The sequence below is a fragment of the Paramisgurnus dabryanus genome, chromosome 13 (assembly GCF_030506205.2).
Source record: "Paramisgurnus dabryanus chromosome 13, PD_genome_1.1, whole genome shotgun sequence".
NCBI classification, from domain to species: Eukaryota; Metazoa; Chordata; class Actinopteri; order Cypriniformes; family Cobitidae; genus Paramisgurnus; species Paramisgurnus dabryanus.
The window spans coordinates 26,527,209-26,541,207 of NC_133349.1; the positions used below are offsets into that span (position 1 = coordinate 26,527,209).

At 38.4% G+C, this 13,999-nt stretch overlaps 2 protein-coding genes across 4 annotated transcripts in view; one reads left to right on the top strand and one right to left on the bottom strand.

The window, feature by feature from the left end:
* triob (trio Rho guanine nucleotide exchange factor b) overlaps nucleotides 1–5,070 on the bottom strand; it is a 166,731-nt gene extending 161,661 nt beyond the window's left edge. For 2 of the 3 annotated variants that reach the window (XM_065246252.2, XM_065246251.2), the window contains exon 1: nucleotides 4,799–5,067. In XM_065246252.2, coding sequence (XP_065102324.2) covers nucleotides 4,799–4,868 — 70 coding nt within the window. In that variant the 5' untranslated portion in view covers nucleotides 4,869–5,067. Of the gene's footprint in view, nucleotides 1–4,798 lie in introns of all 3 variants that reach the window. The other variant, XM_065246254.2, reaches the window with a different exon arrangement.
* A 1,264-nt stretch (nucleotides 5,071–6,334) lies between these two features.
* Nucleotides 6,335–13,999, top strand: part of dnah5 (dynein, axonemal, heavy chain 5) — a 153,610-nt gene continuing 145,945 nt past the window's right edge. The window contains exon 1 of the mRNA XM_065246255.2: nucleotides 6,335–6,427. Within this exon, the coding sequence (XP_065102327.2) occupies nucleotides 6,335–6,427 (93 nt within the window). The remainder of the gene's footprint in view (nucleotides 6,428–13,999) is intronic.

The following is a 13,999-nucleotide window of genomic DNA, read 5'->3' on the forward strand; positions in this document are numbered from 1 at the left end:
AGGAAATGAGCAATTTCTTTCGTCTGCATTTGGTGAAATGAGAGAATGATGAGAAAACTACAGTTCTGACATTGCAATCATTTTATTGAGGTAAAAAAAGGCATTTCAATATCTGGGGCGGCACCATACGATCTTTCATTTGAAAAAAGAACGTAAGAGAACGAGAGTTAAACAACCCTTAAGATGTTGTGCATGAAAGTCCCACCACAAAACCGAGCTTCGAGCATTCAAAATATCTCTACATTAGAAAAGACTACATTGCAGTTACGTGACAGCACAGTGAGGGTTCTGGAAGATTCTCGGTGAAAGTGGTTTGCTGGTAATGAATTCGGTGTGATGATCCAGCCTTCAGCTCTCTTCTGCCAGTTTGAGGCTGGCTGAGCACGTCATAAAAAACTCAATCGTCCTTCAAGTGTGTGTGAATGAGCTGCTGTGCTGTCTCTAAGGAGACACCTTTTCTGTGCAAGCATTAGCTGTCCTTTTACCATTTAAGTTAACTATAGACCTGATATAATGTCTTTGCCAAAATAACTTCCATCATGTAGGCAAAGTTGTTTGGTTTCATTTACACTGTAAAAAGTGAAAAGTTGGATGAACTTGAAAAGTTACTTCAATTGGTAACACAACACCTACACACTAAAAAAAATGTATTTAACTAAACATTTCACTTAGGTTTTACTTTAGAAGTTACCAATTTGTACAATTTTGCTTTGTTTTAGCATATAGACAGCTGGGCTGTGTTTGGACAGCTACTAAATAAAGACATAACACTGTTGTTCTTGATCATGACACATCCCATTTACGTACTAAAGCTTGGTTTTCGTGTGCATAGTAAGCTGATGCATCTACTGCAGGGCTAGTTGGCCCGCTGGCCAAATGCGACCCTCCAATCATCTTTATCTAGCCCGCCGGTCATCCTTGTCTGATTTAAAATAAGTGTGGTTCCTTTAAAGCTGCCTTTCCACTGTACATGACAAATGACGACCGATAAACCGGAAGATGAGTTGGAAAGGGGCTGCGTGGGGTACCAACCATCTGCGGGTGCGTAATTTTCAGATCAAATGTGAGCTTTGGATGCATAAAAAATAAACCTGACTACTAGGGCTGGGTATCTATTCAGATGTTCCAGATCGATTTGATTTCTATTCACAAGCTATCAAATCGATTCAATTTCGATTCTCGGTTCAATTTTCGATTCCAGTTTTCTGGTCACTTTTTATACTCGATTCTCGATTCAACTCAATGAATATAGATTTAATACAAATACTATATTAATAAAAAAGAACAGTGAACAGCAGTTTACAAGTGGGTAATTAATAAAAAAAATTAAAAGCCACAACACTATCGTTGTCGTCTTGCTTGCAAAATCTAAATCTGTCACTAGGGGGCGAACTCCGACAGTCGTGTCTGAATGTAGTGTACAATGGCCAATATATCTTTAAAAGTGCAATTTTAGTCATTAAGGGAAGAATGTTATTATCAAAATAGGTTTAAAAGCTCAGAAAATTATATATATATATATATATATATATATATATATATATATATATATATATATATTTTTTTTTTTTTTTTATCTGACCCTCGGAGAAGAGTAGTTAAAGACCCCTGATCTTCTGTATACAAAACGAATGATCATATTAAATTTAAGATTCTTATTTATGTACAAATGTCTACAAAACAGATAATAACACATCCACATATTTTTAATCATAAACAATGTATTGCAAATTTTGTATCATTATTATTATTATTAATTATTATTTGTTAAATAATTTTACAAACAAAAAGCTTTAAAATCTTTATTTTTTTTTAAAGAAAATGTGAGTGTTGTTCAAATTTCTTCATTTTTTAGGATGTTATGTATATATTGGTATTAAATAAACTGTATCTATTAGGGGTGTGAGAAAATATTGCCACATGTAAGTATTGTGATATTTTGGAAGCCAATAATGTACCGATTCTAAAAAAAGGAATACCGTTTCCCACTTTTATTTAAAAAAAAAAAAAAAAAACTCATGGCAGCTGATTCATTTTAAGTTTAAAACCCGACCACTATAGTTAGCATTCTTCTTATCTGTGAACTTACTAGCATAGTACTTGCGTAGGGCCACGCAAAAAGTTTGCATATGGTGGTGTGTTCTCAATGACAGCTTTCCTAAAATTAAATTATATCATATTTCCCAATATATCTTCTCACTTTACAGTACAGCAGTGCATCGCAACATATCATGCAGCAACACATGCATTGCGTTATATATCGAATCGCAAAATTCTTGCTGATAAAATGGTACATGTTACATTGTAAAAAAATTGCTGTAGTTATGCAACTGTTTGCAATATTCATTTAACTTTGAACAAGCTGTTGCCAGTAAATAACATACATTTAAATCTCATTTCTACAGAATTTTTTTACAGTGTAGGACCTTTTTAAAGGGTACCATCCCAGTGACAGCTTTCGCATCTTTTTTCTCAGAGTGTAGAAAATGCCACAGCCTGGAAACGCCCTAGCAACCATTGCATGCACATCCCGCAGTCTCTAATACATCCCTAGTTATGGCTCAAACACCACTAACATTAATACTTTACTAAGACATTTCAGAGGCATACGTGCTGTGCTCTTTGTGGTGGTAATGGGTGCCATGTACAGGTGATGCACTGGATTAGATAGTTACAGGAATGTTATAGTGATGATGACAAACAGCCCTATTGTGATTACAAGTAAAGTACTTTAACCATCAGGTTGGCCCAAGGGACTTTCCATGCAATTACGGCATAGAAAGTTGCTTCGGATAAGACGTGCCTGGGCAAAATGAACCAATCATAACCAATCACGTTTGCTATGATTAAAGGTAGTAAGTTCTAAGTCAAATAATTAGAAAGCAATAACAAAGAAGTAATCTGGATCATTGATTCTGATCGTTCTGGAGGCAACTAGGTGGCACTTATTTTCCTTTGACCACCTGATCGGACCCGTAACTCTTTTCTAGCAAACACTGAGCTATTTTATATAAGCTTAAGATTCAGCTGCGGTTTCCCGGGTTTAGATTTAGCCAAGACTAGACCTTAGATATTTTAGGATATTTAAGTAGTTCTTACAAAAAACAATACCGGTGTGCAACTTGAGACAAAACAGTGGCACTGATGCATGTTAAGATATGTCAATGCAAGCGGTTTTTAAATCAAGGCAGCTCAAACATGCATTTTAGTCTAGGACTAGGATAAGCCCTGTCCGGGAAACTGCCCCTTAATGTTTTAAAATGCAGGTCAAGGCTGATATGCAATATCTGCTACAGTCCTCAGATCTGAACAACAGAAGCTCTTTAGATGGGCTTCTTACCCCTAAGAGATGCACTCAAAGCTTGATGGATAAGTAGGGCACTGATGAGGCTTTTTTCAATGCTATGAAAACACAAAATGTGTTTAATGTAAAGACAGCCAGAGAGACTGCTTGTCTGTGCCAAAACTTGAGTGTTGAAAAGGCTTGGGGCAATCGACAGACCCATCTGAGGTGTCGGACAGAGATCCTAATTCTGAAAGGATACTGAGGCACTAAACAAAAGAGAAACCCAAATATCAAGATTGCCTTGGCTTGTGACACTTCAGGACAGTTTCCCGGACAGGGTTTAGATTAATCCAGGACTAGCTTTAGTTAAATTAGGACATTTAGGCAGTTGGTGTGCTGGTGTGCATCTTGAGACAAAACAATGGCACTGATATAAGTTAAGAGATGTCAGTGCAAGACGTTTTTAAATTGGGACGCTCAAACATGCATCTTAGTCTGGGACTAGGATAAGCCCTGTCTGGGAAATAAAAAGCTATGCATATGTGATCTACATGAATCATTTAGGAATATTACCAAAGTTGCACTGTATAGGGGAAGTTTTTCACTTTATGTTCCTGCAGTGTCCCCTGGGAAAGCTTGCATATAACAATAGTCATAAAAGTTTTATATTATGCACAGAAATCAAGCAAAATTTTGAATAACATGAAACATTAAGCTTATGCATCACCAGCAATGCAGTGAGCAAAACAAACTCATTATAAGAAAAACTGATACAAATATGTTAAAATGCACTGTATGGCGCTTTGGATAGAAGCATCTGCTAAATGCATAAATGTAAATGACTCTTCTCCTGTCACTCAGGGTGTCCGGGGCTCATTACAGTATCCCCTCCTTGCAAGCACCTGGTACTGCAGAGACAGCTGACACAAATCACAGCAACAGCTGACTGCAACAACAAGCCAAAGTAATGCGTAGAGATGAGCACAAAATGCACAACATACTGAAACATGCCGCTGCAATGTAGGGGAATGACGATAAATGCAGGGTATAACTGAATATGGATGAATTCACCTAGCTGGTGATGATATAGGCATGACATCATTAGATCAATTGATATGAACGAGCTTCATGACGTCACCCACCGTGGAAAAATCAAACGTCATATAAATCGTGATGCACTGAAGGACTGCCCCACTCGCATACTTAATGTAAAGATTTTTTTCACGCACTAATCCCGCTCGCATGTATACGTGACGTCATACCACACACACACGCACACACACAAATGACGTCATGTAATAGCATGCTAAGTGTTTGACCTAAATATATCAATCTGTCAACTCTACCCCAGCAAAAAAATCGCGCCTGCAGATGCACAAAATTCACGTCTGCAGATGCACAAAAAAAATACCCCACGGTCTTTTCGGTCACGCATCGTCGGCGTGAACCGTGATTCGGATCGGCGGCCGATCGTCACACAAACACCGCGCGCGCCCCATCCTCCCCACTTACCGGATTTGAAAAACGCCGCTATGTCGGCCGCCTCCTTAGATGTGTCCTCTCCCTCCCCCGAACTCATCATCGGATCAATTATTCTCCACGAGAAAAACTCCCCAGACAAACGGAACGGCGTCGGGTTTCCAAATAAAAGACACTGATCGCGAATAAATCCTCTTCATTGAAAAGCGAAGGTTGGCGTGCGCGGATTCGTGCCTGTGCTCGCGGAGCGCGGACCCTCCATCTTGACTCTCGCTGGTCTCGGTACCGATCGGCGGCGCTCCTGAGTTTCAGCGGCGAGAGAGGAGGAGGATGGGATGAGGGAGGGAGAGGGGAGGTCTTCTTCAAGAAGGGGGTCTCCAGGAATCCCCTTACTACCCCATACGCCCTCCCAAAAGCCACATCTGCTACATTACAAGATATAAGCATGCATATTTACTATGAGGGTCATATACACACTTAAAATAAAACTGCGAGTTAGCCAAATAAGATGGCAATGATAGAAAGACCAGTGCTCGATAAACAGATGTATTCATTTTATCTCAAGCCAACTGTTTCTAGGCAACTTTGCATATTAATATAGAAGGGTGTGCGTATTTATTGACATTTTATGCAAGCTTTAAACGATCATCAATTAGAAATTTAACCAGGGCTTTCAGAAAACATTTATTTAAGCCCATTTTAGTGCACTTCTGAATAAAATCCTTTAATATGGTGCAACAACTTGCCAGGTTTAGAAGCATCTATTCAAAATGATGCCTTGCCACTATACCTCTAAACTAAGGTTATAAAAGCCTGTAAGCACAATTAGCATTATTCAGCTGTATAAAAGATGCAGCAATTTTTATTTAATCAAAATTGCAACGTTATTTTAATATCACCCAGCTGTTCGTGCATGGAATGAGAACTTAAACAATTGCGCTCTCTAGTGATACTGACTTACATAGACAATTACATAGAAACAACCGCGCCCTCTATAGACGGGCATCATGAATTGCAGATTGCAGTGTCAAACTCGGATAAAATCAAGATAAACACTACAGCTTCTAACCAAACTGTTATATCGCAAATTACTTAAAACTAACATATTTAAACCTTAAATCTGACTGCCTGTGTTTGGCTTGGTTAAAATCTTATGCATTGATTGGCACGATCCGCGTCCCACATTCCTGAACACAGATATCATTGACAAACAGATGCGCGAAACATTTAAAGCAGCTCATACAAATTTGAACAAATGCAGTTAAAAACCTAAATGTTTATGTATGGGTTTGATATGCGAGGTCATTAAAATGGAGCGAGGCCTTTTTCCTTAAGGACTGACCAAACTCCGGGCTCTTTAATTTTACCCTCACCCCTGACGTCGGCATCTCCATGGTTACTGCCAACAACGGTTTCTAGTGTGCGTGCGGCACATTCACAGCATGTTCAACACTAAAATCACCAATGGAGGTTGAGAAGACAGCAACAGCCCGTGGAGTATTATATAAAATGAGATTTACAATCCTATAAACTTCAGAAAAGTTTAACAGGAGAGAAGAAAAGGAGAAGATGGATTTAAGTTTCCGGTCAGTGAAGTCAAACATCAGACCCAGAGAAACACATCAGACTTCTGTCCCAGTTGAGAACATCAAAGAGATGCAGGTCTGCTGATTTTACCTTATAAATAAAAATCTATGTCACTTATAAACACACACACGCATTTTGCTGTATATCATTTAAAACGTATTTAAAACGAAGAATTACATTTTCTCAGGCTTGTTGTGTCTTCACGTAAACTCTAAAGTAGTAAGGCAAAATAGCTTTGATTATTATTTCCATTCATTATTAAAGGAATTGTCAATTTAACAACAACCTGTAGTGTTAACTGTAGTGATATTGTCTTTTTTTTTTGGTCAAAAATAGCATTAGTACTGTTTCTTAAAATAATTTATTAATAAATAAAATAATGTTCACTAATGGTATCAAAGTCTAGCTGGTAGTATTGAATGCAGATTTTACAAAACCGTTCAGATTTCAAGTGTTTGTATTACAGTTGCAAACCAGTAGATGGCAGCAAAGCTCCACAGAGCCAAGGAACAGGCGATGATTAAAGGGGACATATCATGAAAATCTGACTTTTTCAATGTTTAAGTGCTATAATTGGGTTCCAGTGCTTCTATCAACTTAGAAAATGAGAAAAAGAACAGCCCAGTAACTTGATTTTGATAAATCATTCTATGCAAGCATGTGATAAAATAGCTAATTGAAATTTGGCTTCCCCTGTGATGTCAAAAGGGGATAATTCCGCCCCTTAATCTGCACTATCCAACAACAGCACTGCCATTTAGTGAGATCAAGCTCATTTGCATTTAAAATGTTATAATAAATTATCTATATGGTATTTTGAGCTGAAACTTCACATACAAAGATTTATTTGACATCTTAAAAAAGTCTTGTGAAATGTCCCCTTTAATATTTTAATTATGTAAAAAATGTTTCTTTATTTAATTTATAATGCAGTACAATTTATAATTTAAAAATATATATTTTAACTATCCATATTAAATGCACTTAATGATCATTGTAGGAAGATTTAATGCTTGTTAATGTAATGTCTCTGATACACTTTAGAGAACTACTCTTACATCATCCTAGTAAAATAAAAACAGACAACTGTGACATTCAGTTGGGGGGTTCTGTAACCAATCTCAGGGTTTTCAAACTGGGGTCCGGGTACCCAAAGTTGTAAAAATGTAATATATAGCCAGTTGTTTGGTCTTTAAAATATAAAAATTTCTATTTAACTGTTTGCACTGTGTGTAATTATTGTATATAAATAAACATGTATTAATGTTAATATACATATACAAAAGTTTAATCAAATTTTGGGGTCCCCTATTTTTGTTCATTTTCTAGTACATTTTGATAACTCTGTTAGACTGGAGATCTGAGCAAATCTCCAGAAACGTACACAAAACAACCATTTGCTCTCTGTTTAATCTCACTGCTGTCTAGGAGATGTGATTTTTGACGTAAGCAAGGGTATTGTAGTACACGTCATCCAAGACATTGGACTGCTCCCAATGTTTTCTGTTGCTCGAGTTACAGACAAAATGAAAAGCAGACAATTGCTGATCAAATCATTTAGCAAAATCATTCAATAAATATTTCTCAAGTCATAATTTTCACCCAATTTCCTCATTTTTTCGTTTCCCATGGCCTACATGTGATGCACATGTTATTTCACAAACACTGAATGTAATACTGGGCTTGAAAGTATTTTCTTACGGTATCTAATGATTTAAAAAAGTCTTGATTTACATTGTGATGATTTAAGTGTTCAAATCTATCCATCTGCCCTAAGGCATTATGCAACAGATGTGGAGGATTCGTATAAAGACAGTGAGATAAATCACCTTTGATATTATATGCGCTGTCAAATGGTCAGAGAAAAGACCATTTGCTGATTTAAATATCACATTAACATTTATATGTAAGGTGTATTTTCAAAATGAGTATTGCTTCATAAAAATCTTTGTTTATTTCAGAAATAAAGTTGTTGGACAGTAGTGGTGCATTATCAGTAGTGCATAACAAAACTTATTGCTTATTGATGCATTATTGGTTCTTGCACACAAGTTACTGTTGCTTTTTCAGAAAAGGTCTTATATGGTAATGAGGTTCATAACTTGTGTCTGTACTTTTGGATAGTGTGTTATTTCTTGACTTTGCAGATCTTCTGCATAATTTAGCAGTAGACTCTTGTTACACGGGCCTATCATAACTGGGAGATCCCTGTCACTGTCCCTGTAAAATATTAATGACCTAACTGCTCTCACATGCAAACCTTTGCAGGCTCTGGATTCAAAAAGCAATGACTAATACGCAACTTGCCAGTGCAGGAAATCTTTTAAGCTTGTTAAGAGGGCTTCGAGAGCCTTATCCTGGTGTCTAAAGTGATGCCTTGTAATACTGCACATGCAACTTATAATCAGCTTGTAGATGTAAGAGAAAACACAGATCTTGTTAACGGTGCTTTTGGGAAAGCCTCATTATTATGGAATAGGATTAGAAAACTGAACATAAACCCCAAAAGCTAAATGTCTTATGCATTGTTTCCACTGTAGACATGAAGGATGTTTATAGTTGGGGGTATCTTTTAAGATGTCAACATAAGGCAACAGATCAATTGCATGCAGTACATGTTAGAAAACAAAAGCTGTATTTTGGCTGTTGGACCTTATCCTAACCCAGTTTCGGTCTGATTAGAATACAATTCATTCATATTCATGAGTCTGTGCTGTAGCAGCTCAGTTTAACAAGCTGCGATGGTCAAATGTTCCCGGGGCATTCAATTGCGTGGATGTCCCATTACAATACAAATGAGTATCTGACTAGTATTGAGGTCTTATTGATGAATATAGTGTCGGATGTGTATGGGGTGTAAAAATCCCATTCATTCTGCAGAAAGGGTGACGTTCTGTCTTCAACCGTAACCTTAACAACAATGGTCCATTTACCGTAGCTCCATGGGTGACATCAGAGAAATGAGAAGACCTCCACTGATAATAACCACTTTGAGGACAGGTGGTCACCAAACACTTTAGGGCAGGTTAAAGAACCAACAGAGCGAGAAACAGGATCTGAGTTTAAGAGAGTTAAAGATCTTAGTCATTTACCTGTGGAAATACAGTACAGTACAGATCTGTTGTGTGATCTCATGCCGTGTTTAATTAAACTGGAAATTATTTGGGTACGTGGTTGCAAACAGGGCAGAGATGCTTCCCCGTACACCTGACTTTCAAAGCAAGGTAAGATGAACCTTTGCTATTCGTGCACATTCGTTTTCACGATGTGTTGTAGTTTACTGTTGTGTATCATGAACTGTGATGCCTGTTACACTACAGTAGGCCTGTTATCATTTATTAATTTCTTTGGATTCACAATTTTTTACAGTTTATCTAAATTAGACACGATGAATAGATTATTAAAGAGCAGAGAAATCTCTATTTGGTAGGGTTGTCACACCTTGTTAATAATGATAAAGTAAGGTATTTATTCACCTGATTGGTTTCAATTCTGTTGCAGACTTTTAATGAGTTCATGTCTCATTTGTTTATAATTGCCTTTTTATTTATTGTATATAGCACGTTTTTTTAAGTGTTGCATTGTTTCAAACCAGCTTTACGTGCAAAGCTTTTTTGAAAGTGTGTTAAAAAACTTTCGATTTTGTGGTTATTTGGCAGCATTATACTGCATTTATTTCTATATTGATTAGACAATTCTTGAGTCCGAAATCGCATACTGGACAGTACGTACTGAACACTATGGTACTGAATTAGTATCTCATCAACCATTTTTACTAGCTGTCATATAAGTCTCAGGTGTGCCTAGAATGTGTCTGTGAAGTTTCAGCTCAAAATACCCCACAGATCATTTATTATAGCATTTCCAAGATGCCTCCTTTTGGGGGGAACCAAAAGCGCTATATTTTCAGGTGTGTACTTTTAAATGCAAATGATCTACTGCTCCTCACTCCCTTTCAAACAGACAGTGAGTGCTTTTGGTTAAAAATAGATCTGATTCTTGTGAATACAGTCTGAGATAATAGTATATTTACAGTGTTTCCAACAGATCTGAAATTTACATGTGTTTAAAAGGGCAATCATTACCCACCGACAAAAAAATGTCCTTCTATACATGTGACAAAGAACTAATAATGTGTGACACTACACAATACTTTAAAGCAACAATATATAGTTTCCATGTAAAAATGACTTACAGCTCCCCCATGTGGTTGAAAAGCGCAACAGTGCCTGGTATCAGACACTCTTCTGAAGGCAGGGGGAGGGGCAGGGCTTTGTTTCCTACCCTCCACCGCCACTTTCAGAGTGTGCTTGTAGCAGCTAGGAGGCTGCTCAGGTTGCAGCAACAGTACAATTTGTCCAGTTAAAAGTTGTTCTATCACTGAAATAATTTTTGAGACATTATTTAAAGGTAAAAAAACTACATAGTGTTGCTTTAATGTGAAATTAATGTTCAATGAATCCAACGCCCCAAACTTTCTTTGCAATGAACAAAGCTGACACTGTTTGTCAAAGCACTACAAAAACACTTTGCACTGATATATGAAGTAATTAGATGACCCATTTTATGTACTAAATACAATAATATGCATAGTATATTAATGCTAGACACTGCAGGTCTATAGATTATAAATGTGACTGATGTTATAATGGTTATAATTTCTATTACTGCTTCTGCTCTATTTCTCTCTTGCCAATTAATCCACTCATTATTTCAGATTCAAAAGTCTACTTGCTGTCCCGGTGACAGGTGACTTTACGTTACAGCTTTGCGTTTTTTACATTTTGAAGCAGCTTGAGCTTTGCTCGTTCAGTACAATAGGCTTGACATTAGCATTGCTTTTTTTGCTACCACCTATGTGCAAACTTTTAGATTATAGAAAAGATATGGTTTATTAATAATAAGATTATAAAAAATGGGAGAAAGAAAATGTAGTGTGTGGTTGTGACTTTTAAAACAAGAGGCAGATGTTATCGCTATAGAAACCGGGGGTACGCTTAAACTGCACACGAGCTTTGATGTGGTAGCGCTCACGGCTGTTCACCGATCGACTACACACAATATTAATCAGACTTCAGACCCAAAGTAATTAAACTAGGGCCGACCTGGACCCGACTGACCGGAACCGTACTCAGAGCCGATCCTGGCCATCTGGGGGCCCTAAGCTACTTTGTGAGGGGGGCCCTGTCATCACGTTCATAAAAAACATTCACTGTCTCTGCTTAAATGTAGCTATAAACAAAATGTTAACTAAAACACGTATTATCTTATAGCTGTACATTTTTGCCACATGCCACTTTATTAGGTACACCTTACTAGTACCGGGTTGGACCCCTTTTGCATTCAGAACTGCCTTAATCCTTCGTGGCATAGATTCAACAAGGTACTGGAAACATTCCTTAGAGATTTTGGTCCATATTGACATGATAGCATCACGCAGTTGCTGCAGATTTGTCGGCTGCACATCCATGATGCGAATCTCCCGTTCCACCACATCCCAAAGGTGCTCTATTGGATTGAGATCTGGTGACTGTGGAGGCCATTTGGGTTAACTCATTGTCATGTTCAAGAAACCGGTCTGAGATGATTTATCCTGCTGGAAGTAGCCATCAGAAGATGGGTACACTATGGTCATAAAGGGATGGACATGGTCAGCAACAAAACTCAGGAAGGTTGTGATGTTGACACGATGCTCAATTGGTACTAATGGGCCCAAAGTGTGGCAAGAAAACATCCCCCACACCATTACACCAGCACCAGCCTGAACCGTTGATACAAGGCAGGGTGGATCCATGCTTTCATGTTGTTGATGCTAAATTCTGACCCTACCATCGGAATGTCGCAGCAGAAATCGAGACTCATCAGACCAGGCAACGTTTTTCCAATCTTCTATTGTTCAATTTTTGTGAGCCTCAGTTTCCTGTTCTTAGCTGTCAGGAGTGGCACCCGGTGTGGTCTTCTGCTGCTGTAGCCCATCCGCCTCAAGGTTCGATGTGTTGTGCGTTCAGAGATGCTCTTCTGTATATCTCGGTTGTAACAAGTGGTTATTTGAGTTACTGTTGCCTTTATATCAGCTCGAACCAGTCTGGCCATTCTCTGACCTCTGGCATCAAGAAGGCATTTGCGCCCACAAAACTGCCGCTCACTGGATATTTTCTCTTTTTCGGACCATTCTCTGTAAACCCTACAGATGGTTGTGTGTGAAAATCCCAGTAGATCAGCAGTTTCTGAAATACTCAGACCAGCCTGTTTGGCACCAACAACCATGCCATGTTCAAAGTCACCTAAATCACCTTTCTCTCCTATTCTGACGCTCGGTTTGAACTGCAGCAGATCGTCTTGACCATGTCTACATGCCTAAATGCATTGAGTTTTTGTTATAAATCCACTGCATGGTTAGGCAAGACTACATAGGAATTTAAAACATTAATGTGTTCTTAATCTTTTTACCTCGCCTTCACGGCACTTGTCTTTTCTGGTTCGGGCGGATAGCTTTAAACCATATTCGAATGAAGACGCATGTCGATAGTCGCGTCAACCACAAGTGGAGCTGCATAGATGGACTGACAACTGTATTGTGAGATCAAACTGCTTGTTATAATTTCGAATGACTCTCGCGGCACAATGATGTCACTCGCCAGCTAGTCTTTGCAGCACTGCATGAAGTTAAGAACAAGGGGGCCCTCTAGTGGTGCGGAGCCCTACGCAGCTCTCGTAGCCTGCGTATAGTGATGATCGGCTCTGACCATACGGGTCCTGGGTCCTCCATGAAGACCTCTAAAAAACTCTCAACTTGTTCAGAAACATGGAAGGATACAATCAGAGCTTCTTTTGCGTCGCACCCAATTCATTGAGAAACAGAGAGCACACGAACACACAACGGACTCATCGTGAGAGACACGACGTGCTCGCACGCCAAATGTCATTATTAAGGAGTGTCATTATCATGGAACCACAATAAAGACAAAATTTGATTCCAGATATAGGCCTACTTGGGCGCTTGTTAATATACCTGGGCGGCCCGCCCAAGTAAAGGCAATGTGTGGGAAACACTGTATTAAGCCACATTAACACTACAATGTGCTAGCAAACCCTTTAGAAAGTCACACACATACACACAAAGGTTTTTCTTTATTGAAATTATGTGTTTGGCTTGAAAAACTCATTTTGACACTCTCCTCCAATCTTACGCTATTGTGCAGTGTATGATTTCTTTGTATTAAATCGATTCATCAAAAGATTCATTGCACTGGATCACAAAATCTAACATCTTTAACATCCATAATTCACAACATCTCATAAGTTGCTGAAAGATTATCATTATGTCATATTTGCTCCGAAATCACTTAGCAGCGCTGCTCTCTGTTGACATGGGCTGTCACGTCCGTTTGCTGATTGATGCATGCGATCGCTGTGTGCTCATCTAGAAAATCTTCAGTGTTACGGTTACCCTTTTATTATTTGTCTGGTGTGTTGTGTTGCTAGGTGATCATTGGCGTTCAGGCGTTATCGTTTATTTCCAGTTGTTTTGGCAGTCATGCTCTATAGTGTGTCATTCCCACACTAACCCTACACTCCCATTAGCTGCACAGGTCAATGGATGTGTGTGCTTCTGCTTGTCCAGGCTTGTTAGGCCCTGCTTGTGTA